Genomic DNA, 26,291 nt, shown 5'->3' on the forward strand with positions numbered 1-26,291 from the left:
GAATCAAGAATTAGGATGAGGATTAAGGGTTAATATTTAAAACAAAAACACTTCTTTTAGGCTCCAGGCAATGCTTCATTGATCTGGAATAGATGAACGTTCAATTTCAACAACATTGATAATACCTTTTCTTTTTTCTAATTTTGGACAGTTCAAAAAAATTGAGATAAAATTCAAACAGTATAAAATTTGCCATTTTAAAGTGTATAATTCAGTGGTTTTTAGTACACTCACAAGGTTGTGTAGACATCAACACTATCTAATTCTAGAACATTTCTATCACCCCAAAAAGAAACCTCGTAATTGTTACCAGTTACTCCCTTCCTCTTCCCCCAGCCTCTGGCAACCACTAATCTACTTTCTGTCTCTATGGATTGGCCTATTCTGGACATTTCCACAGATATTTTAACATTCAACTTTATACCATTCTGATATATTTATATCAAGTACAAGAATTATTCACACTTACATCTTCAGATTTCAGTACTTCAGCCCTTTCCACATAGACCAGCTGGCAAACATCATCTTCTATTGAGTTGAACTGGCGGCCATTGCACGCCATATAAAAACTATCTGCATCAGCCTAGGCACACCAATGGGGAAGAGCAAAAAATTAAGAGAGGTATCCTGAAAACTTGCTTTATATTCAAGATACATGGCTTCAATTACTCCCTTCATCAGCTTCTAAAATTTATACTTAGGAGAGAAAGCAACCGCCAAAAGTAACATCTGTGGAAGCAGGTTCATATGCTAACAGAACTCTGCAGGTCAACGTCCTACATCTCCACAATGGTCCTGACACGTGACAGTTTCACTTGAACTCACAGAAGCTAATGAAGTGCAACAAGCTGACAGCTAGCACAATTTTTTTTTTTTTGTGAGGAAGATCAGCCCTGAGCTAACATCCGTGCTAATCCTCCTCTTTCTGCTGAGGAAGACCAGCCCTGAGCTAACATCTATTGCCAATGCTCCTCCTTTTTATCCCCAAAGCCCCAGTAGATAGTTGTACGTCATAGTTGCACATCCTTCTAGTTGCTTACGTGGGACGCGGCCTCAGCATGGCCGGAGAAGCGGTTGGTCGGTGCACGCCGGGGATCTGAACCTGGGCCGCCAGTAGCAAAGCGCGCGCACTTAACCACTAAGCCATGGGGCCAGCCCATACAATTTTAATATTCAACCAGCAACAGTCAATGGTTCCCTTGATACCAGTATTTTTTTTCTCTAGTCAGCATTTTCTCGGCGGCTGAGAGTCAACACTTATTTTTGCAGACCTTGGAACCAAATCATAACTGACGATTGTTAGAGAAGAGCTCTTTTATAAAAAAGTCAGCATCTGTGTTAGAAAAAATAAAGAACCAGTGGAACTGGTATGGAGTGAAAAGCCAACTCCTCTTCAATAAACCAAACAATAATAATATAAGATAGACAAGGATTAAACAAATGAGTGTGTTCTACCAAAAGCAAAATTCTTGGCCAAGATCAAAAGGTCAAGATGAACCAGCCTTGGGCCGGCCCCATGGCGTAGCGGTTAAGTGCATGCGCTCCACTGCTGGCGGCCCGGGTTTGGATTCCGGGCGCACACCGACGCACCGCTTCTCCGGCCATGCTGGGGCCACGTCCCACATACAGCAACTAGAAGGATGTGCAGCTATGACATACAACTATCTACTGGGGCTTTGGGGGAAAAAAATAAATAAATAAAATTTAAAAAATTAAAAAAAAAAAAAAAAAGATGAACCAGCCTTTAAAATACTAATAGTCTCCTTGCCAGGGAGTGGAAGATAGACGGAATCGGGGCAACAGTTCCCTGAAAGCTGCGGAGGCACATGTGCATTTGTGAACGTGGACACAAAGTACATCAAACCTTCCAGTGTAGCCTTAGTAGAAAGTAACAAAGAGATGATTCCAGTTTTTTTTTTTTTTGTGAGGAAGATCAGCCCTGAGCTAACATCCGATGCTGATCTCCTCTTTTTTTGCCAAGACCGACCGGCCCTGGGCCAACATACATACACCGCCACAGCACGGTGTGACAAGCGGTGCGTTGGTGCACGCCCGGGATGCGAACCCGCGAACCCCGGGGCACTGAAGTGGAACTTGTGCACTTAACTGCTTGTGCCACCGGAACAATTCCAGTTTTTAAACTCAGCAATTTTTAGAGGCAGCTGGGAGGCCAAGGCTTGTCTGGATCTCACTCCCACACAGGCATTAGCCAAACGTAGGAAGGTGTGTGCTTTGGTTCTACCAATGTAGACAAGCTGCTTGGGGGCAGAAAGGGTGTTCTGCAAAAGGAAATGCCAAATTGTCAACCTCCAGGAAGAGATTCAAGTCTGTACCAAGCAAAAATAGTCCTGCTTGTCTACCTTCCTAGAGTTCTGAATCTTGCAGCCACTGTAAGCTTTTCAGCAGAATGAATTTTAATTTCATTCTGATGATGTAATTCAAGTGGGAATTCTTGATTATTTATGCTTTCTTTATATGACCAAGCGAGCTAAGCAGCTGATGATGATCAACTCGGAACACAGTTTTATGAGGGGGAGGGGGCTTTCCTTCAGGAAACAACCAGTGTATTCGGTACAGTGCATTTTAACTTCAAAATGTTAAAAGATAGTCCTTGGACAATAAATCCCTTTAATACTAAGAGGAAGCAACCTGAAATGGCTTCCCTCATTCTTCCAGAGCAATGGCTTTTTCTTGAAATGCTTTTGGGTGAGTAAGCAGCACAGTGAACAAATAGATTCAGGTATTGAGGGCGTGGCTACCTGCAAGTGAGGGCCACAGGTTGGCTCTTGAGGGCCTCAAGCACCACCAGGAGCTGGCTGCAGCTGCAGCCCCTCCTCAGCCCTCCAGCTCTGTAAATGCTTGCAAAGCAACCATGCCTCCTCAGAGGAAGGGACAAGGTTTGTGACACTGGGCATGTGACAAACCCTACTTAACATCAGATAAATTATTCCTTTCTTGGGAGAGTGGTTTACCTATACCACAGAAATATGTTTTTTTGAACACATTGGTCTCTTCTTTAAAATCCTGGTATTGGAGGGCCGGCCCCCGCGGCTTGGCGGTTAGGTGCACGCGTTCTGCTGCTGGCGGCCCGGGTTGGGATCCCGGGTGCGCACCGACGCACCACTTCTTCGGCCATGCTGAGGCCGCATCCCACATACAGCGACTAGAAGGATGTGCAGCTATGACATACAACTATCTACTGGGGCTTTGGGGGGAAAAAATAAATAAATAAAATTATAAAATCCTGGATTGGAAATGTACTTCACGTGTTGGAATATTTACTGAGCACCCAGCATGTGGCAGACACTGTGCTATGCACAAGAACAAGAGTAGGGCACAAAATACACATGGTTCCTACTTCAACCCACCACTGAAATGCACAAAACGAAAGGGTGAAGCTAACTGCAAAAAACCATAGAAGAAACAACTCTTTTATTTAAAATGCTTGCACTGTGTAGAGCCTCCAATTAAAAAAAAAAACAGCTTTTGTTTTTTTCTAGTCCTTTGTTTTTATTGTTTTCGTCTTAGGATAAACTCGGAAAAAGAAAAATCCACTATGATCAAGGTTCCTTTACTGTCAGTGATCAACTATAGTGTTGAGAACATATTTTCACTTCTCAAAAGAGGGATCTCCTAGGCTGTCCTAAACATGCAAGTGAAAATGAACCAGCATACTCTACTGAGAGTCTGTCTTTTTTTGTCCCCAAGAACTACAAAATTGAACCCCTTCCTGCCTTCCTGTGTCCTGATGAATTAAAAATTCCTTCCCTAAAGACTAAGTTTCCTAAAGGTCACAGTACAACTTTGTAAGCACATCTCTTTATAACACCTCCAGCATAAAGCTGAGGCCAACAGAAATTTAAGAGATTATAAAAGATATAGAGAAGGGCTATTAGTTCTTAATAAAAATCCTCTGGTGAGAAAAAGAAGGGAATAAGATTATAGTTAGCTGCCCAGGCTATGGAGTCAGGCTGCCTGGGTTTGAATCCTAACTCGGACACTTTTAGCTACGTAGCCTTGGGCAAGTGACCTATTCCAGCGGCTTGTTTCCTCAATTATAAAAGATGGAAGTAACGACACCTACCTCATGGCATTGTTGAGAGGACTCAAGGAGCTAAATGCATGAAAAGCACTCAGGACAGGCCTGGCATCTAGGAAGTGCTCAACAGTTGGTAGCTAATGAGTCTATTATTCTCATTAGGGCCCAGTACTAATTTAACAACTTCAAGTCTTATACCACGAGGGTGTTTTTAGGTCTTAGACGATTCTTATAGGATGAGCCTTGGAATCTAAGATCCAGCACTAGCAACAAATAGCACAACTCATGATACCAAGGTCGATGGCTCTATCCCCAAGGGGAAGAGCAAGCAGCAAGCTGTTTCAGAGTCTCAGAAAACATCCATCAACTTGAGCAACCTGCACTTGGTCAAAAGACAGAGGTAGAGAGACAGTGCAGAAGTATACAGAAAATTTCCACAGTATTATCTACACACTATGAAGGGTGGCACTTGCTACAGGGAAGTTTGTGGGCTTTTTAGACAATTAGTGCTGTGAGTTTACTAGACTTCAGAGTATGTAAAAAGTCTAATATGTTCTTAAACATCTTTTCCCTGTTTCTGTGACTTTTCCTGTGTGTTACTTGCTGACTGCCCTTAATTAACTAGAAGCTATAACTACAATATTGCTGTTAGACAATTTCTTGCAAATAGTGACTATCTCCCCTTCCCCACACTTTCATCCCGCTCCTACTCTAGGAGTAGGAGTATGCCTTAGAGATTAAAAGTGAGGGCTCAAATCTCAGCTCAGTCACTTATTTCTAGCTGTGTAACCCCGGGCAAATCAGTCACTTCTCTCTACAGTCAGTCTCCTCGCTCATAAAACAAGGATAATAAGAGTACCTCCTAGAGTTGCAGTGAGGATTCAATGAGACAATGCACATTAAGCACTTGGCACAGTGAGTGGTATAAAATAAGCAATCAATAAAGGTTGTACACTATCATCATTATCCTTATTATTACATGTGCTACCAGACTGAAAAGGTTTAAAGCACCACTTGCCCATTGTGTGCAAAGCTCAGTGGAAGGTCTCTTGACAGTCACAGAAAGCAGTTGTTTAAGTGCTTTCCTGTTCTCAATGTCAACTTGTGAAGTTTAAGCCTACAGGATAGTTGAAACACGTGTTTTACATGTCTCCCTTAATGATGGGGTGCTTTGTAAAGGTTAGAGATAACAACTGTGTACCCTCTTGTACAGCAAACTCCACACTGAGGGTTCTCTTTCTCTGGCCTATGGAACAGGTACAAATGTAATCCAACTCACACTTCTCTTAATTTCCTCCCCATGGCCAACGAATGGCTGCTACTGCTGTCAACTCTGGATTCTGTAATGAGGTAGGAGGAGACAACAAGCAGGCCTTGTGTCATGGGCTCCCTTTCACGCACCAATCTCGGTGATTGGTCAGAGGCACTGGCAAATTATCCTACAGGCACACCAATTTCTTTGTCAACCTGCAAGTTGGAACTGTTTTTCTGGAGCAAATTCAGGAAGGCTGTTTATCAATGAAAAAAGTAACTTTTGACAAAGCTGCATTTCAAAACCTAATGAAATTTCAACAGACAAATATAAGAGGATATTAAAAAAACATATTAAATGAAACCTACAGACAGGGTAGCTCTTTAACAACGTGGATAATACTGAAAGCTCACCTCATTTTTATATTCGTATAGAAACATGCATATTCATAAGAATGAATGTGTAAAACCAAGAGTATCTTTCTAAGTTCTTTAGATCTGAGGCGCATGGAAAGTGTTGCTTAATGCAACAAGTGAAATGGATTAAATGGCAAAACCTTCCTATATCAAAAAGTATCTGTTATAAAACACAAGTACTTTTAAAAACTGAAAATATCATCATTCTTTCAGTGTTTCTCTCTCTCCATTGTAGTGATTTCCAATCAGAACTCTGAGCTATCTTTAATAATATAGTGTCAACTTCAAAAAGTTTGGGAACTATTGCTCTACTGGAATAATTACTACTGGATAAACAAACAAACACAACCCAAGATTTCATACCCAACCTGATTTATAAAAAATTGTGAGTATGAATTAGAGTTGTCTAAGGAATTTAGAAATATTTCTAGAATTATGACAATATCCTAGAAGATACATATATCAAGAATCCTAAGTGCAAAATGTTGTAAATCACATACAGCTAGTATCATACAGTTTCAAAAACAGTTTCTGTAGCAAAGAGATTTTTAATATCTTAACTTTTACCTGTGCACTAAACTTTATCAGCACCATATATTGATTTGGAGTAGAGTCTCTGATGATTTTCATTTGTTCAATTACTTCATTAAATGGGGCGACAAACTTCATAAGGTCATGACTGGTCATTGTAGCAGGGACTGTGAGAATACACAGCATGGCACTGCGCCTCACATCTTCTTTTAAGGAGGTCATCTTACTAATAAGACAATAATTAGACTGTCTTGAATAGATGAGGTATAGTTAGTTCAGACAACACTAATTAGACAACTTTTATGTCCAAGAAAATAGAAAAAAAAACCCAACTTGTAATACAGTCATGTGTCACTTAACAACAGGGATACATTCTGAGAAATGCGCTGTTAGGCAATCTTGTTGTTGTGTGAACATCACAGAATGTACTTACACAAACCTAGATGGTATAGCCTACTACACACCGAGGCTATATGGTAGTAATCTTATGGGACCACCACCGTATATGCGGTCCGTCATTGACCGAAACATCGTTATGCAGCACATGACTGAACTTCATAAATCCATTTAAACAGCTTATTTTACCTGAAAATACATACCACATGGGTAAATGCAGAATCCCTTAAACATATCTGCAATGGAGTTTAAGGTAAGCTTGGAAATGTTCTACATTACACCCACCACTGAAATTTTTAATCAATTAAAGGCTTGTTATGGTTATAAATCGGCGTTAGGCAAATTTGCAGTTCGTGTTTTATTCTCATCAGTTTTTTTAATAACAATCTGTCATTAGGTAACTTAGAAGCACACTCTAACTACGGACTTCTCTTGAAGGGTCTAGATGAGAAAAGAGCTCCAAACATAAGAAAGAGAATTCTGAACCATGAGGATGTGGCTCTAAAGATTACAGAAAGTGTTGCTGGGTTGGAATAGCTGGAGGAGAGAGGAAAGAAAACCCTCTCATGATGCAATTTGCTTTTGAAATGCTGCAAACTCACTTCAACAGCTGTGATCCAAAACAGCTACCTGAGTACTCACTGTTTTCCAGTGGGGACCTAGCAAACAAGTCAGGACAAGGACAGCCTTTAAAGAGATCGGCTGCCAATTATCCAAGGAGCTGATGGCCCAGCTTATAGATCACCTAGGCAAATGTTTTGGCCTCCTTTGGCCTCCAGCAAGCTTTGCTTGGACCTCAGACAAGGGTAAAAAGAGGTGACGAAATTACAATCCATTTACTGACTTCTTAGCAGCTTCTTTAGTAAAGATTTGGTGGGGATATGAAACTATAACGATGTTACCGATCACTCATAATTTTTCTTTTTTATCTTCCTTCCTTTCAATTTCCCAATCAGCTTGCACACTTACCTTCTCAGGGAATGTCTCCCTAGGTATTTTCTCAAGTGCATCTACACATTTCCTTTATAAGGAGAAGCTCTGCCCCAGTCTACAAGTAAAACATCTAAGAATTCTCTGACCCACGATATGTGAAAGTACTATCCTTTAGGGCAGGAGATTTTTCTCTGCCCTAAGGCAAAAAAACATACCAAATCAAAAGGAAAAAGGTTTTTCTTACTTTGTCTTGTATAGATGCATAATACCATGAACTATTTCAACTGATGGATTTCCACTGAAGAACGAAATCTGGTCTGGAAGTTGTTTGGATGGAGAATCGGGAGCAGCGTTTGTGCATTCTTTACTTTGATCTTTACTTCTTTGTGCAGTGGGGGATGCTTCTGAAGACTTCCTTTCTTCCATTGTAGCTTTCGGTTCATCTTTCACAAATTAAAAATTAGCAGATTATAAACTGATAGGAAATATACTGAAGAAATCTTTTTTTTTTTTGTGAGGAGGACTAGCCCTGAGCTAATATCCCATGCCAATCCTCCCCTTTTTTCTTGAGGAAGATTGGCCCTGGGCTAACATCCGTGCCCATCCTCCTCTACTTTACATGAGACGCCACCACAGCATGGCTTAGCAAGCAGTGCGTCGGTGCACGCCGGAGACCCGAACCTGCAAACCCCGGGCCACCGCAGCGGAGCGCGCGCACTTAATTGCTGCACCACCGGGCTGGCCCTGAAGGATTCTAATTAGATTAAAATTTCAAGTTAGAAGAATAAACGTTGACAGAGAAATTGTAATGTATTGCTTAAGAACTAAATTCACAGAACAGCTGAGTTATGGGAGCATCTCAACTTGAAAGCGCTCTTTGCCCCATAAAAATCTCATTAACATCCTCAGAAACTCAAGGATGGCTCTTACATCTGGCAGTACCACAATAAGAGCAGGTGTCTTCCACCATGCACTCTTAAGTGGGACAAACACTCAGGACTATTAAGTCTGAAAACCAAACCTACCAATTCTGACCACCTTTGTGCTAGAGAAGTAGCATACATCCACTCCCCTGGTTGGAGTGAGCTGGCAGGGCAGAGGGAGACACGACATGCTTCTCTGGATTCATTCATAATCTGCCACTGACCTAGGTGGTAAGTAGCTCTCCTCACTGAATAGAGTTGCCAACCCAGTTTGTTAGGATTAATTTAGGAGAAACATTTGAGAAATTGAAATGTGGCTTGACAACCTCAAGTAAGGCAAACAGGTAGTGAAAGATAAAAGTATGCTAAAGGTCAAAATCATGGGCTCATTGAACAACATGTATGAAACAGGCAACCAGGGGCTTAAGTTACAAAAGAGAGTCTTCGGTTTTAGAAAGCATACCTGGGTTGGACTTCATGGTTTCAATGATCATATCTGTCATTTCTCGACGGCCAAGATGCTGATGTATGATTGCTGCTTTCTCCCCTGGTGACTTCCCTTCTAAACAGGCTACAGCTGAAGCTAGTGTCTTCTTTTTGATCTCCTCATCAGACATTTCCCCGGCTAAAGAACACATGAATGATTAACACCTGATAATAAAAGAAGCTCCTCTCTACTCTCAATGTATCCATCCACAGGCTTCCCTTTTCTCTCTGCTGCCCTCCCCCAAGATAAGAAGATGCCTTTGCAGTGTCCATCTCACCCACCTCTGGGGCTCTAGCAGTTCACAGCAGATAGTTAATTAACACTCACTACAACAAACTCAGAAATGCAGGGCTGTTCTAGTGAAATCATGCACTTTAAAGCAAATCAACAAGAGTAACAGCTTAAGGAAGGTTCCACAGTGATTATGTTCAGATGAACCAACGTTTTAGTAATACCTGATAAAGCGAAACTGTGTTGAGCCCAAAATGAAGGTATCAAGTCATTACCATTAATAAACAAAACTTATAAAAACCTTTAGGGGTAGTCTTCTTAAATACCCTGTGTTAGCCTCATGCCATGAAAATCTGTGACCACTGTCTTAAATCAATGAAACACACAAAAATGAAAAAGGAATTTGGAGACTCAACTGAAATACCCTTAATATAAAGTTCTATCAGGGCAGGGACCAGGTCTGCTTACCCACCACTGTATCCCCACCACTTACACCACATTGCCCAGCAGTGTGCCCAGCACACACTGGAAGCTCTAAAAAGATCTGTTGAATAAATGACTAAATGAATCATGACTGACTGTAGAAGTGTCCATGTGGCTAACGTCGATTTAGTTTACTTTCAGAACTCAAAGATCACTGTTAGCCTTTGAAAGGTGCTTGTAACCCATTAAATCATATTCAATCTTTAATTTGCAGCTCCAAAATTCACATACTCAGGAAAGTCTCCAACGACACCATCCATCCCTACCTGCCCCAGTTCCCTTCCCCAAACCACAGACCTTCTCATAATAGTTTTCCAAACTGTTTCTTCCTTACCTTCACAGCACTTATTGCAGTTGTATGTCTACATTTATTCTGTAATAATTTGATTCATCTGTCTCCCCCACTGAACTGCCGTGCCGTTAAAGCAGGGGCCATGTCTCATTCTGCAACAACGAAAGCTCCAGCAGATAGTGGGCACTCCGCAAGTACTTCCTGAATAAACGTTACCAGTAGGTAATTGAGGTCCCAGGAACAGTCACGGCTGCACTCCCCACCGAAGGAGGCTGTGTGGCCGGTAGTGAAGAGCTCAGACTCTCAAGTCCAGCTCTGAGTTAGAATCCCAGTTTCACCACTTGGGCAAGCCATTCAATCACTGGGCTTCAGTTTCCCAATTTGTAAAAGGGGCACACCACACACCTACTGAACCGAGTCGTGAAGATGAGGAAGATAATGCGCACAAAGTGTTTACTACAGAGCTGGGATTTAGGAAGTGTACAAACTCTAGTTATAGTTATTACTACTGTTACAGGGCACCTAAATGCATATTCTCTCAGAGAGCAACGGGCCCGTCAGCGTGGCTGGGGATCCAGGACCTGCCTTCACCAAGCCTGGAGCGAAGTCTACACAACTCGACTCTAACCCGGGACGGAGAGGGCGAGGCGCCAGGTGTAAACAGAGCGCCGTGGAAAAGCACCGGGAGGGAGGGACCGGGAAGCGCTTCCCGGAGATGACATCTGGGGAGGCCTCTTAAGGACGGACGGTGAAGGGAACCCAACCACCTCTCAGCTTCTTCCTGAGCCAAAGCGCCCGCCGCAGCCCTTCTCCGGGCCGTACTTGGGGAGGACGAGCCCCTCGGGCCGGGACGCCGGCTACAGGGACGGCGGCGAGGCCGCGGGACTCACCCGCGGCGCTAAAGCCGAAGCCAGCGGGGACGGGCGAGTGTTCCGCGAGCTCCAATCGGATGACAACCAGTGACACACTCATAGGGCAGACGCGGGCCCCGGCGGGCTAAGGCGAGGCTGGGAAGCGAGCCTAGAGGCCGAGCGGCCCGGGACGGGAAGCGCCGCCACCACCTCAGCGAAGCAGCCGCCGCCCCAGCAGCCGCAGCTCCCCGCTCGGAGCCACAACAACCTCCACTTCCGCCTCCCGGCCGCCGTCGCTGACCCGCGGGGTCACGCATGCGCGGATCAGCGCACGCTCCGATTGGGTGGAGTGGCGGCCACGTGACTGCGAACGCGGCGCGGAGGTGAGCGTGACCCTAAGCCTCTCCGGACGGAATCTCGAAGAGGTCGGGGAGGAGGGAGGTCGCGGGGTTTGCGAGTGTTGGCCTCCACATTAGGTCTATCGGTGGGTTTGCGCTCCGGCCCGAGTAAACTTTCCCTAGAGGCCCCGCCCTCAGCCCGCCTCAGCTGACGCAGAGGGGGCCGCGGCTCCGCGAGGTCTCCGAATTGTCCCAAGAACCTGTCTTGCCTCTTTTTGTCGTGTTTGACTCCTCGATCTGGCTCTAGGCAGGGTTGCTTTGTGTCAGCCACACTTTACAGAGAGGTACGCTGAGCCTCGGAGAGGCGAATCCCATAGGGAGTAGGGACTCAATTGCAGTGTTTCTGACTCGGTTAAGGTAGGGCGGTGGGCTGGTTAAGCGCTCAGTGCTGGAGACAGATCTGAGTCCTACTCCCCTACCCATCACTTCGCAGATGTTTACTGAGAGCCTAGGCACTGTTGGAGCGGTGCGGATACAGTGGTGAATAAGATAACACACGGTTACTGTTCTTATGGAGTCGTCCTTGATCACCAGTTGTGTGCCCTTGAGCTAGTTATTGTGTAAAATTGGGATAATATCCTCGTACAGCTGTGAGGGTGAAATGAAATGATGTATACAGAGCAAGGCTTTATATACATTAGTTTTTCTGAGATTCAGCATTCTTTCCCGTAGGTCAGACTGCCTTTAGCATATAGATATCGAGAGCTGCAATCAGTACATATATAAGACGTATATGACAGGATGCTATTCTGAGTATATGCTATAATGATATGTAAGATGTATCCCAGCACATCCTGGACATGTGTAGGTATATGGACTATATATGGAATAACATGGCCTCATGATATATGTGTATATATAGCTTGTGACTTTACCTTATGAAATATGTTTCAGTATATACTGTTTATATCAGGGTTTCTCAACCTCTGCACTATTGACGTTTTTAGGTCCTGTTAATTCTTTGGGGTGTATGTGTGTCCTATGCTTTATAGGATGTTTAGGAGCATCCCTGGCCTTGGCCACTAGATTCCAGTAGCACCTCTTCCCAAGTGGTGAAAACCGAAAATGTTCCACACATTGCCAAATGTCCCCTTGGGGCCAAAATTGCCCCTTTGAGACTCGCTGATTTATGTGAAAGTGCATATGCCATATGCACATAGTATATGCATATGACATATGAGACCTTGTGTGAACTTTTTATAGTATATTACAGTAGTAAATAACATTTAATGGTGTGCCAGGTACTAACTTGAGTGCTTTACATACTTTATCTTATGTAATAGTAATAACTTTATGAAATAGGTACTGTAATTCCCATTTTACAGAGGGAGAACCTGAGGCTCAGAGAGAGAGTAACATGCTCAGGATCTCGTACTTAGTAAGTGGCAGAGCTACAGTTTGAACCCAGGCAGTCTGATTCCAGAGCCAACACTCAATCTCTTTACTGAACCATCTCCTAATATATGACAAGACGCTGTGCATATTTATGAAGGAATAATTTGGGTAGCAAATCTATATTATCATGTTAATCTCATTCTAAGAGGCAGGGAGAAACAAATATTCTTTACAGTATGGAAGGAAAATGCCAGTTCCAGAGAACTGGAATTGTTAGTTAGAGATGGGCAAGTTATGTTCTTTATGGCTGCCAACCACTGAGGCTGTCCCCTGCTTTCACCTATTTTCTGATTCACCTAGTTTGTTCATCCTTCTAGCTCTTATTTATACTGAGCACCTGCTGTGTGTCTAGACACTGCTGGGCCCCAGGAGATAGATATATACAAAGGTAAAGAAGATAGTCTTTGCCTTAAGGAGCTTAAAATTATGGGAGCAGATAGACATGAAAATAGTTACTGTGTAATGGGGTAAGTGCTCTAGTGAAGGAATAGAGAAGAAGCAACGGGAGTGAAAAAGTAGTGCCCGAGTCTGCCTGGAAAAAGAAAAAAACCTCTGCAGAGGAGGTAAAGCTGAGGCTATGATGTGAAAATGAATGGAAGTTCACCAGGCCGGTAAAGCAAGGCGTTCCAGTCAGTGGGCACAGAGGTAGCACAGCCTTTGCATTGGTAAGGGGCTAGAACAGAACCATCACCTCTAGTTGAAAGGTGTAAGCAAGCTAGTCCTGGGAGCATTGCCCACTCATCCATTAGCAGGAGTACGTGGAGGACGGTGTCCTCAGTGAGGATGCAAGTCAGCCCTTTAGGCCCCAGAGACACTTCATCTCTGCTAAGCCTTCACACAAAATGTGTTGATGCTTTTAGGAGGCTATAAATAAATATCTCCCTCCATCATAAACTTTGGCCTTGGTCTAGGAACATAAGTGAAACTGAAAATGCAAATCAACCTCTAAATTTTTAACTCCAAAATTCACTCCCCAATTCAGCGAATTTACAATTACATGAGATACCGTCTTGCAGATTTACTGCATAAGAATCGTTTTTTTAGATTCTTAACAAAGTTTATTGAATCCTTATGGCAGCACTGAAGTGACGCCCATAAACTCGCAGGCTGTTTTGCTCTAACCTGATTTTTAGTAAGCTTTTTAGCTATAGAAATCACATAAAAAGCTTAAAAGATTTTTTTCATGATTTATGTATATTTATTAATAATATATGTATTCAGTATTAATATATCAAGTGCACTACAAAACATACACAAAATAGAAGTTAAAATGAGATGAAGACGATAGAAAATTTTAAATATCTTGCTAATCATGATGATAGCATACTATTAATAGCTCAAGGCAAAATATATGCTTAGGTCAGAATTCATCATTAATGATAGTTAATATAAATCCAGATTTCAAGTGTTCTTAGATAATTGTGAATGTTTCTTTTTTTAAGTATAATTGACATACAGTATCATATTAGTTTCAGGTGTACATCATAGTGACTTGATATTTGTATACATTATGAAATCACCAGGATAAGTCTAGTTACCATCTGTCCTCTGAGTTATTCCAATATTATTGACTATATTCCCTATGCTGTACATTACATCCCCATAACTTATTTGTAAGTTTATAGAGATTTGTACCTTTTAATCCCCTTCACCTATTTCACTTCCTTGCCAACCTCCTTTCCCTCTGGCCACCACCTGTTTGTTTTCTGTTTCTACGAGTCTGTTTCAGAAGCTTAAAGATTTTCATGCGGGACTGACTGCAAATAGAGTTTGCTTTAATTATTCTGGTTTTTTTCCCCAGCTTTTAATTTCAAACCTATAGAAAAGTTGAAAAACTAGTGCAATGATCTCTCATACACCCTTCATTGTATACCCTTCACCTAGATTGACTAGTTATTAACATTTTGCCACGTTTGGTTTATCTCTATACATGTGTATATAGGAATATATCTATATACATATATGTGTGTTGCGTGTGTGTTTTTTTCTGAACCTTTTACAAGTCAGTTTAGAACCGGGGCAGTGGAGAACAGTTGGGAGGCTACGGCAGTGAGCTGTAGGAGGGCTGATGGTGTGACAGTGGCATCAAGAGAGCTAGGAGGGGTCAGTCCAGGGCATCTTGGGAGTATACAGGAGAGACTCCTCATCCGTCTTTTCTGGTAGGCAGGAAGGTTTCATGAAGGAAGTGACAGGTAAACTACAACCTAACGGACAATTTGGAATTAGGTAGCAGGTGGAAGGGAGCATTCCAGGCCAGGGAAGCAGCGTACCCAAGGGCCCAGTAGCAGGTGGAGATCATCACGTGTTTGAGGAAACTGCACGTAGATTTGCGTGTCCAGATCATTCAGGTGAAGGTGAAAAAGAGGTGGAGTTGCAGTGGAAAGCGGGGAGGCAGACCTTAGAGGGCCTTTTAAGGCAGGTCAAGGTACTGCGAGTTTATCTTGAGGGCAATGGGGAGCTATTGAAGGTTTTCACTGGGCTTAGAATGTGATCAAATGTGAGTTTTGAAAGATTACTCTGGTTGAAGAGAGAAGAAAGAATAAGGAGGGGGTTTGAGAAGAGGCGGTGGGGGGCCGGGGGCCGGCCCCGTGGTGTAGCAGTTAGGTGCGCGTGCTCCCCTGCTGGCGGCTGGGTTTGGATCCTGGGCGCGCACCCATGCACTGCTTGTCGGGCCATGCTGTGGCGGCATCCCATATAAAAAAAATGTGGAGGAAGGTGGGCACGAATGTTAGCCCAGGGCCAGTCTTCCTCAGCAAAAAGAGGAGGATTGGCATGGATGTTAGCTCAGGGCTGATCTTCACAAAAGAAAAAAAAAAAAAGAGGCAAGGGGACCAGTTAAGAGGCTGTTGCAATGATCTGTGGGTGAGATAACGGGAGTGAGAGTGGAGAGAGGTAGATGGAGATTGTCAGGAGGAAGAGTTGACAGCACAGAGCACCTGGAATTGAGGAGCTGGGGAGGGTTGAGAGAAGTTGGGGCAGAATCCCAGTTTTCTAGCTCGGGCAGCGAGGTGAACGGTGGAGCCCTTTACTGAGCTAAGGAACTTAGAAAAAGGAGCAGTCAGGGAGGGCGGAGACCCTGGCTTCTGTTCTGGCTGTGGTTTGAAGTGTTCATTGGAGATCAGGGGAGATGTCCAGTTGGCTGCCCTGAGCTCCAGGATGGAGGTCTGGATTGGAGGCAGCGAAGGCAAGCTGTGCCTGTGCCTTCTTCTCAGGCAGCCTCGGCCTCAACATGTGCATAAGGCGGCTTTTCCAGTCCTCACGTCTCCAGTGGGCTTGGAGGGCAGCCTTCCTGCAACACATCCAGTGCAGGCACCAGGGCGCCCCGCGATGGACACATTCTGGAGGCGGCACCTACAGAGCTGTGATTTTTGACATGGGTGGAGTTCTCATTCCTTCTCCAGGGAGAGTGGCTGCAGGTGAGCCCTTGATTCTATTTCACCTTTGGGGACGGAGGTTGGGTGAGGGGAATGGAGGGTGGTAAGGGGAGACAGGAACATTTGGGCCGTAGTATATCCCCGTGGGTAATATTCTGGCTCTTGAATCAAATCCCAAGCACCGCTTAGTGACTGAGTATCTTGGGCAAATTATTCAACTTCTCGGAGTCTTAGCTTCCTCATCTTTAAATTAGGGCTAATAATAGTACCTACCTCTTTGGGGTTTGGGGAAAGTTAAATGAGAGAATCTATGGAAAGCACTTGCTTAGCACAGTGAGTATTCGGCTCATCCTAAATTCTCAAAAATGCTGAGCTGCCAGTCATATTGTTGTTATTGTTATTGGTAGAATTTAACTATATTTCCCTGAGAATTGTGCTACTTCTGAAATCTTGAATGTTCAAATTCCCCTTTTGATCATGACCTTCCCTCCCCCACTTCCCTCCCTCCAATCCTGCGTTTGGACCTACGAGATCAAACCTCTAGTCTCTGATCCTTTCTTATCAGCCCCTCCTGGTTTTACTTTTTTCCCTACTCAGTTCAACTGACATAAGTTCATTTAATTTTGGCTTCAAGTGTTAGAAAACCTAACAAAACAGGGACTGAAACAAGATAGAAGTTTCTTTCTTTTGCACATAAAAGCCCAGGTGTGTGGTCTGGGGCTAGTATGTTTCTCTGTGGTGTCAGGGACTTGGGCCTTTTCTCTTGTGTCGCTCTGCTGTGAGTACTCTTCATTTCCAGTTTCACCTCATGGTCTGTCTTGGCTGCTTCACCTCCTGCCATCACATTTTCATTCCAGCCAGCAGGAAGGAAAAAGGGCCAAACAGCTATTCCTATGCTTTTGACTTTCTGTGGTGGCTGGTTGAGCAATTCTCCATCATAAAGCAACCCAGGTACAGGTTTTCCAGGCCTCTGGGTAAAAAATTACCCCAGGATGCAAACTGTCTGTCTAGGGGGGTGATTTTTTGAGCTTTAGCTGCAGCTAGGCCCTCAGCCTGTATTCCTCTACTCATATTCCTCTCGCATTTACTGCCAGGCTATTCATACAGCCCCCAGAGTCATCATACTCTCCCACCCCAAACCTTCAAACTTGGCAGACAGCTGGATCTCCACTTTTACAGGGAGCATCAAGATAACTGGACAGGCATTTTCTCGACTTTCTCCAGAATATCTTGAGAACCTGTTCACTTCTCTCCACTCCCACTGCCTCTACTCAGGTTTAGATCCCTGTCCTCTCCCATCTACACCATCACATCGGCCTCCTTCACTGGGTTAGGAGGGTTTTCACCCCCTGCCACACAGCCCCCAGAATTACCTTTCTAAAACTCAGCTCTTACCCCTTCCCTCCTCTGCTTCAGATCCTTGCCTGCCTGCACATTGTCCCTTAGATTAAGTCCAAGACCTCTCTCCTGGTGTTCGGGGCCTCTCACAGTTAGCCCTCAGTTGGCTTCCTGTCCTCATGTCGCACCGTTTCCTACCATGTGCCCATGTTTCAGCTGCCGTGGATGACTTGATGTTCTTCAAATGTGCCAAACACATTTACACTCCTGTGCCTTTGCAAGTTCTGTTCCCTCTGCTGGCAGCTACTCTTCCCTGCCTCCTCTACTATTCAAATCCTACTCGTACTTTTAATGACAAGTTAAATGGAACATTATTCAGCACAGTGCCTAGAATCTTTTGAGCGCCCAGTAAATCTTGTGGTTGTTATTATTATTGACTTCAAGACTACTCTTCTGTTAAGACTTCTCTGACCTCCTTCTCCCTGGGCAGAATGTCCCTGGCTGGCATATTCTCATGTCAGTTTCACCTTTACCAAAGCATGTTTTAGTCAGCAGTGGGATGTGTTCGTGTCCCCTCTGTGGGGCTCTGAGAACCCAGGACCCCAGGTTTGGGACTTATTTACTTCACCTTTCCAGTGTCAGCTCGGAGCTGGATCAGTCCTTCAGGAAGTGTTGGATGGATAGACGAATGAACCAAATAGCGATACCTTCTACTTTCCCCTTCTTTTTTTCTTGACTGAAACTTCTAATGGTATTTATTTCAAATGAACCATATTAAGGGTCATTTCATAGCTAATACTAGAATTGATATCACCTCAAATAGCATACTCTTAATATATTTTTACATTTAAGCCAAGGATCAGTCAACTACAGCTTGTGGGCCAAATCTGGCCTGCTCTATGGTTTGTATGGCCCGTCAGTGAAGAATGGTTTTCACATTTTGAAATAGTTGAAAAATGTCAAAACAAAAATAATGTTTTGTGATCTGAAAATTATACACAATTCGAATCTGTTTCCATAAAAATCAAGTTATTTTAGAACATAGCCATGCCCATTCACTTACACATTGTCCATGTCTGGCCCTTTTCAGAAAGTTTGCCAACCCCTGATTTAAGCTACTAGTTTACTATAAAATTAGTATACATGTGACAAAAACTTCGGAGTACAGTCCAAACACTTTAGCATAGTACTCAGGGAATATAATATGATCGGAGTGTTTAGTTTTTGTCAGTATGGTGGATGAAAATGCTATCTCTGTGTTCTTTTTCTTTCTATGTTATTTTAATATTCATTTCTCTGATTTGCCAGGAGGTTGAACTTTTTTTTTTCCTTTTGTAAATTGATTGGTCATTCAGTTTTCCCTTTCTGTGAATTGCTCATTTTTGTTGTTGATTTGCAATAATCACCTTTTGTGTATTATATCACTTGCAAATATTTTTTCCCTTCTGTGAGTTGTTTTTTATTTTATTTATGTTTTTGCCACACTAAAGTTTTCTTTCTTTCTTTTTTTTTTTTTCTGCTGAGGAAGAGTCACCCTGAGCTAACATCTGTTGCCAATCTTCCTCTTTTTGTATGTTCGCTGCCACCACAGCATGGCCACTGACAGACGAGTGGTGTAGGTCCACACCCAGGAACCAAACCCAGGCTGCCAAAGTGGAGCATGTCAAATTTAACCACTAGGCTACTGGGGCTGGCCCCAAAATTTTCATTTTTGATGTCATCAAAATCATATGTTGTTTTCGTTATGGCTTGAGCTTTGTGAGTCTTAGTTAAGAAAGTATTTCCTGGGGGCTGGCCCCGTGGCTTAGAGGTTAAGTGCGCACGCTCCGCTACTGGCGGCTCGGTTCGGATCCCGGGCGCGCACCGACGCACCACTTCTCTGGCCATGCTGAGGCCGCGTCCCACATACAGCAACTAGAAGGCTGTGCAACTGCAACATACAACTATCTACTGGGGCCTTGGGGAGAAAAACGGAAAAAAAGGAGGAGGATTGGCAATAGATGTTAGCTCAGGACCGGTCTTCCTCAGCAAAAAGAGGAGGATTGGCGTGGATGTTAGCTCAGGGCTGATCTTCCTTACACACACACAAAAAAAGTATTTCCTTCTTCAAGTTCATAAAGATGTTCTGTATTGTTTTCTAAATTTTAGAGTCTTATTTTTCTGATTTGGGTATTTAATGTATTGGAATTTTATTTTTGTGATGGTGTAAAATAGGGATTTAATTTTTTTCCATATTGAAACTCAGTTATGTCAGCCTCATTTATTGAATAGTCAATGATAAAAGTATATAAAATGCAAAGGTAAATTTCCTGTTGCCACCTCCACCCCTGCTCGGTTCCAGCCTTCAGTGGTTATCACTGTGAAAAGTTTTTTGTTTATCCTTCAAAAAATTGCCTATATATATATATGTGTCTGTGTGTGTGTGTAAAACATGTATGCACAAATTGCATCATACACTGCAAACTGTTTCATACCTGTGTTTTTTTTTTTTTTTTTTTTTGTGAGGAGATCAGCCCTGAGCTAACATCCACCAATCCTCCTCTTTTTTTGCTGAGGAAGAGGGCCCTGGGCTAACATCGGTGCCCATCCTCCTCCACTTTATATGGGACGCCGCCACAGCACGGCTTACCAAGCAGTGCGTCGGTGCGCGCCCGGGATCCGAACCAGCGAACCCCGGGCCGCCGCAGCGGAGCGCGCGCACTTAACCGCTTGCGCCACCCGGCCAGCCCCCATACCTGTGTTTTTTTTTGACTTTGTAGAATACATAGGTCCAGTTCAGGGGTCAGCAGACTTTTTCTATAAAGGGCTAGACAGGCTTTGCGAGCCCTACGGTCTCTGTCACAACTATTCAACTCTACTATTGTAGCAAGACAGCAGTGATAGATGATAGTAAATGAATAGGTGTGATTGTATTCCAATAAAACTTTATTTACAAAAACAGCACACAGATTCGGCCCTCAGACCATATTTTGCTGACCCCTGGTCTGGTTTATATATATATATATTTTTGTGTGTGTGTGGGAGGAAGATCAGCCCTGTGCTAACATCTGCCAATCCTCCTCTTTTTTTGCTGAGGAAGGCTGGCCCTGGGCTAACATCTGTGCCCATATTCCTCCACTTTTTATGGGACGCCACCACAGCATGGCCTGACAAGCAGTGCGTCGGTGCGCACCTGGGATCTGAATCGGCGAAGCCCGGGCCGCTGCAGGGGAGCACGCACACTTAACCGCTTGCACCACTGGGCTGGCCCCTGGTTTATATATATTTTAACATCTGTGTGGTGTTCCATTATATGGATGTACCATAATTGATTTAACAAGCTCTTTATTAATATACATTGAAGTTTCTAGTTTTCTTTTTTTTTTTTTTTTGTTGAGGAAGATTGGCCCTGAGCTAACATCTGTGCCAGTCTTCCTCTATTTTGTTTATGGGATGCCGCCACAGCATGGCTTGATGAGTGGTGTGTAGGTCCGCACCCAGGATCCGACCCTGTGAACCCCAGGCCGCCGAAGTGGAGCCTGCAAACTTAACCACTATGCCACAGGGCCGGCCCCTTCTAGTTCTTTTTATTACGAGCAATTCTGCACAAATAGTCTTGTACGTAATCTTTGCTTACTTTTATAAATATATCTGTGAGAGAAATTCCTAGAAGTGGAATTACTACGTCAAATATATGTGCATTTAAAATTTTGCTCTCCGTAGAGGTTGTACTTATTAACATGCCCATCAACAGTGTGTGCCAGTTTCCTTACATGCTTGCCAACTCTGAGACCGTGAAAACTGCTATACACTTTAGTTCTAAAATTAAAGAAATATTATTCTTTGGCTTGAGTTTTAAAAGTCTTGCTGTTCTCAAAAGACATACACCAAATTGGTGCCATTGATTTTTTCTAAAGAATGGGATTCTTGTTATTTTACTTTCTTTTTTATATCCTTCTGTATTGTCTGAAATATTTTCAATGCACAGGCACTACTTTATCAAAACAAAAGCTATGTGTAAAGTGTATTATGTCTTAGATCTAATTATGAATGCTATATATATTTTTGCCCTGTGGCAGCTGTATTATAGGAAGAAAAAACCAACCTTGTACAACAAAAAGCAACCCCTGTCCAAATGTTCCCAATATACCCAAATGCTGATCCATCACTGCCTTAGCTCTTTGTGGATAGAAATTTTCTTCTTTATTCCACAAAGACAGCATCCCCCAAGTGGTTGTTTCGGTGTCCCAGCTACATTGCCATAAAGGATTATTACAGTTTACAAAGTGTGGGGCTTGTTTTGGAGTGCCATCAGAGTCTGGCTTATTACCTCATGCACTTCCTGACTATATGCCAGGACCGTGTGAGGGACCTAATGTATATGAGCCAACTAATGAGAGACCAGGGAAGAAAATTCATATGCAGTGTCCAGAGTTTTCTCAAGCAGGTGGTAAAGACCTGACACTTAGCAGCAGTGTCCCCTCAGTCACACAAATAGTATTGCTGTTCCCTTGGCGATCTAAGGCTGAGATTTTGCATTTCCTGAATTTCTCCGAATTCCTAAGAGAACCCACCTGGCACTACAGTGATGCCACAGGAACTGGTATGTAATTCCCCTGAATGCCCCAAGCCCCAGCCATTTGTCGATGTATTTCACTTATGGCCTATTTTACTTCCTCTAGAATGGGAGGTACAAAATCAGATCCCTTCCGGAACTATACTGAAGGCCTTGATCTCAGGTGGTGAAAAAGGGCCCTGGATGACATTTATGAGAGGAGAGATAACAACAGAAGATTTCTTGCAAGCATTTGGGAGACTCTGCTCTGAAATTGTGAGTGATAAACATACTTGAATTTCCATATTTTTTTTGCCTAGAGTAGTGGATGCAGCACTCATCCATTAAGTTGGTTAAACTGCAAATAAAGAAATGAAAACTTAATAACCCCTTATAAGTATTTAAGCTATTTCTTCCATCCCAGGTACTCAACTTTAACTACATTTATGAATAAGTACAAATATTGTTTACTAAGCCCTTCCATCATGTATTGTTCATCTGAAACAGGAGCTATCTGCATGATCAGAAAACTTATTGAAAGAAAATAATATTGAGCCTTCTCTCTATACTAGACATTGTTCTAAGCTCTTTGTTTATATTAACTCATGTAACCTTCACAATAACTCTCCTAAAATATTATTTAAAATATAGTAAATAAAGTTCTGTGGATGGATGGTAATGGTTGAGCAACAACGAATGTACTTAATGCCACTCAACTATATGTGTAAAGTGGTTAAAATAGCAAATTTTATGTTATGTATATTTTACCACAATTTTAAATATATATATACACCTTGAAAACATTATGCTAAGTAAAAGAAAGAAGCCAGTTAAAAAAGACCACATATTGTATGATTCCATTTACTATATGAAATATACAGAATAGGTAAATCTTAGAAAGTAGATTAGTGATTTTCTAGGACTGGGAGTATTGGGGTTAGGAGAGGAATGGGGAGTGACTGCTAATGGGTATGAGGTTTCTTTTTAGGGTAATGAAAATGTTCTCAAATTGTTGTGGTGATGGTTGCACAACTTTGGGAATATATTGAAGCCATTGAATTGTACAGTTTAAATGGGTGAATTGCATGGTATGTGAACTGTGTTTCAATAAAGCTGTTATAAAATGTGTGTGTGTGTGTAAAATAGACTTGCCTTTGCAGATTTTGAGCATGATAAAATAAAAGTTTTCAAAACCCACACAGGGGCCCGCCCCGTGGCTTAGCGGTTAAGTGCGCGCGCTCTGCTACTGGCGGCCCGGGTTCGGATCCTGGGCGCGCGCCAACACATCACTTCTCCGGCCATGCTGAGGCCGTGTCCCACATACAGCAACTAGAAGGATGTGCAACTATGACGTACAACTATCTACTGGGGCTTTGGGGGAAAAAAGGAGGAGGATTGGCAATAGATGTTAGCTCAGAGCCGGTCTTCCTCAGCAAAAAGAGGAGGATTGGCATGGATGTTAGCTCAGGGCTGATCTTCCTCACAAAAAAAAAAAAAAAAACCCACACAGATTGAATTTAAAAACAAAAAGAAATTGATCAGAAACTGAAGTTCGTAATGGTGATGCTGAGGCAATACAAAATCATGAAATGTCTTCTGGATCATTAAAAATTAAATTACATCTGCTTAATACACTTTTAGAGTTTACTGTATCCTCTTATGATATTCTGATACCTTTTTAAATTGACAATCCATGAGTGAAATAAAGAACTCATTAACTGGAATATTGATATAAATAGCTCCATTGCCTTACCATTGTAACTCTAATTCTAAGTCACTTTTTACAGCCTTACGTGCAAAGCTCTGCACAGGGGCAGCCAGCCAGAGGCCGGGCTCTTGCAACCCGGTAGCAGTAGGAGACAGGAACGTGTGTTTTCCTCTGTTGGGGATCAGTTGATCTTTCTCTTAATGACTGCCGGTTCTCCTCTCCCCTCCCCTGTTCTTAGTCAGAGACCCGGGTGCCTGTGGACTCCTTTTTCTCTCTGCTGACCAGTGAGCAAGTGGCGAAGCAGTTCCCAGTGATGACTGAGGCCATAACTCAAATTCGGGCAAAAGGCCTTCGGACTGCAGTCTTGAGCAATAATTTTTATCTTCCCAATGGGAAAAGCTTTTTGCCCCTGGACCGGAAACAGTTTGATGTGGTAAGCTTGAAGTGATCCAGAACAATCAAGGTTGGGTCTCTGTGCTCATTTCAGGATGCAGCAGTCAGCGCTGCCTTTCAGCAGGTCTTGAACCTAATGGGTTTTTATTCAGACACTTGACTAAATTAGGTTTAGACGTAACAGGTCGAAAAGAGGACTTTTAAAGTATCACTGAGCTCTTAGCAAGGTGAGACATTTGTGGGATTTGATCACTGGCTGACACCACAGCGTTAGAGACTCCCTTCCATTCTGGATTTGAACCTTGTTCATCACATATCACACACTTCTGTCAGCCCTCACGTCTTCATGGGCCCTTTGACCTTTTCTCTTCAAAGATCGACGTGCTGCCCTCCATTTCTATGGCATTAATCCTTAGACCAGCTCTGTCCAATAGAACTTTCTGGAGGAATGGAAATGCCCAGTGTGGGTGATCCTAGTCACATATGGCTATGTGAAATGTGGCTGGTGTCACTGAGGAACTGAATTTTATTTCATTTTAATTTACATGTAAATAATCACATATGGCTAGTGACTACTATAGTGGACGGAGCACACAGTGCTAGGCTCTCAAAGTACCCTGAGAATATAGTGAATCGAGAAGTGGTCTTCTATGGCAGGAGGTTACTTCAGTGAAAGAGTCCCCATTTCCCTAAGAGAAAATAGGTCATTATCCTGGGATAGATATGAGTTATTGATAGATGACTTGCTTAAACTTCATTCAGTCAGAAAACAAATTCTTACTGAGCAGTTACTATGTGCCAGGGGCTGGGCTAGGCGGGAAGCGATACTGTGTCACTGTGATAGACACGACCCCTGCTCTGTGGAATACCCACTTGTCACATTTCAAGTGCTCAGCCGCCACGTGTGGCTAGTGGCTACTATATTGAACAGCAAAGATATAGCACTTCCGTCATCATAGTAGAAAGTTCTATTGGCTACTGCTATTTTAGAACATAAAGCCTAGCAGAATTGACAGGCAGAAATTCAGAGCACAAGTGTTCAAGTTGACTGCCTAACCTAATGCTGTTTTCATCCTCTACGTCCCTCCCCACTGTGGAAAACCCCTTGGAGATGGAGTCCTGCCTCCTCTGCACGCCTTCCCTGGCTCCATCCCTGCTTTAATTGTGGGTTTCCCCGCTCGCTTGTCCACAACACGGCCCTCCTGCAAGCTCCCTCCCCTCTGAGCGCCCGGGGACCTCAGCCACATTCAATCCTGCTCTGAGCTTGTGGCCAGGTGACCCTGGGCCGTAGCTGTGCTTCCCTGAACCTCAGTTTCCTCACCTGTAATTCAAGAGTAGCGATTTCTTTGCTGTAAACCAGCTGCGTGGGTCCCAGAGAAAAATGTATGCCGAGTACTTTGTATAGTGGTTGCACATAGTTACATGTTCAGTACACTGTGATTCTTTTCAGCGAGTCCTTCCATCCAGTGCGGCCGTAGGGATAATATGTGCATCTGGGCAAATTAAGTTGGCCAGGCTCACATTCAGCTAGACGCTGCTATTTAAAAGACTTGTTTATTCAGACGCCACAGGCTCTCTGGCCTGTGCTTTCCAGCAGCTTTTCTGATGGTTTTTCGTATTTTATGTCTGCAGAAGACCTGGAGTTTTGAAAATCCAATTTCCTCAAGAGCAAGAGTTTAGGTTTTTGTTCTCTAAAGCTATAAGGCAAAAAAAATATTTTGATAGGGGTAACGATAGTGTAACCACTCCTAGGATCTCTGTCAACACTGGAGGCTGATTCTGAACTCCTGAACTCTTCAGTCAATATTGTAGGAATCTGTCTCTGCTGAGGTATATGTGGCTCTTTAAAAAAAATTTTTGCATTATTTTTTCTTGTTAAAAAACACATAACGTAAAATTTCCCATCTTAACCATTTTAAGTGTACAGGTCAATAGTATTAAGTATATTCACATTGTTGTAAAACAAATCTCCAGAGCTTTTTCATCTTGCAAAACAGAGCAGGAGAAGGCCAGGGATCTTATCAAACTTAAATCTTAAGAATTTTTTCACTTCCCTGAAATATAATCACCTGTGAGAGGACATGTCTGCTTGTCAGAGCTTGGCCCCATTCCCCGGGGTTCACTCCCCGCTCTCCTCTCTTGTCTCAGCCGGTACAGCTGTGCTGCTTTCATGCAGCATGATATGGTGATTGGTGCTGAAACACCCAGCTTCTCTGCTACCCACTATTGACGTTTTCTTTAGAATGAGCCTCCTTGTCTTCCTTCGGCTCGTTCTGGTCCATACGAGACTAGGAAGAGTAGGAAGAGAGGTCCAGTT

The 26,291-nt window shown here is 43.1% G+C and overlaps 2 protein-coding genes across 4 annotated transcripts in view; one reads left to right on the forward strand and one right to left on the reverse strand.

The window, feature by feature from the left end:
• The window catches only part of BRAP (BRCA1 associated protein), a 35,274-nt gene extending 24,194 nt beyond the window's left edge, over positions 1 to 11,080 (reverse strand). The window contains exons 1-5 of one of the 2 annotated variants that reach the window (XM_058531431.1): positions 10,874 to 11,080; positions 8,954 to 9,115; positions 7,812 to 8,010; positions 6,275 to 6,464; positions 470 to 583 (exon numbers count right to left, since the gene is read on the reverse strand). In XM_058531431.1, coding sequence (XP_058387414.1) covers positions 470 to 583; positions 6,275 to 6,464; positions 7,812 to 8,010; positions 8,954 to 9,115; positions 10,874 to 10,955 — 747 coding nt within the window. In that variant the 5' untranslated portion in view covers positions 10,956 to 11,080. Of the gene's footprint in view, positions 1 to 469; positions 584 to 6,274; positions 6,465 to 7,811; positions 8,011 to 8,953; positions 9,116 to 10,025; positions 10,831 to 10,873 lie in introns of those variants that run through there. The other variant, XM_058531430.1, reaches the window with a different exon arrangement.
• A 173-nt stretch (positions 11,081 to 11,253) lies between these two features.
• Positions 11,254 to 26,291, forward strand: part of ACAD10 (acyl-CoA dehydrogenase family member 10) — a 51,700-nt gene continuing 36,662 nt past the window's right edge. Inside the window, exons 1-4 of one of the 2 annotated variants that reach the window (XM_058531433.1) lie at positions 11,254 to 11,318; positions 15,840 to 16,043; positions 22,001 to 22,149; positions 23,820 to 24,014. In XM_058531433.1, coding sequence (XP_058387416.1) covers positions 15,857 to 16,043; positions 22,001 to 22,149; positions 23,820 to 24,014 — 531 coding nt within the window. In that variant the 5' untranslated portion in view covers positions 11,254 to 11,318; positions 15,840 to 15,856. The other variant, XM_058531432.1, reaches the window with a different exon arrangement.

Source organism: Diceros bicornis, chromosome 35 (assembly GCF_020826845.1).
Source record: "Diceros bicornis minor isolate mBicDic1 chromosome 35, mDicBic1.mat.cur, whole genome shotgun sequence".
Classification (NCBI taxonomy): domain Eukaryota; kingdom Metazoa; phylum Chordata; class Mammalia; order Perissodactyla; family Rhinocerotidae; genus Diceros; species Diceros bicornis.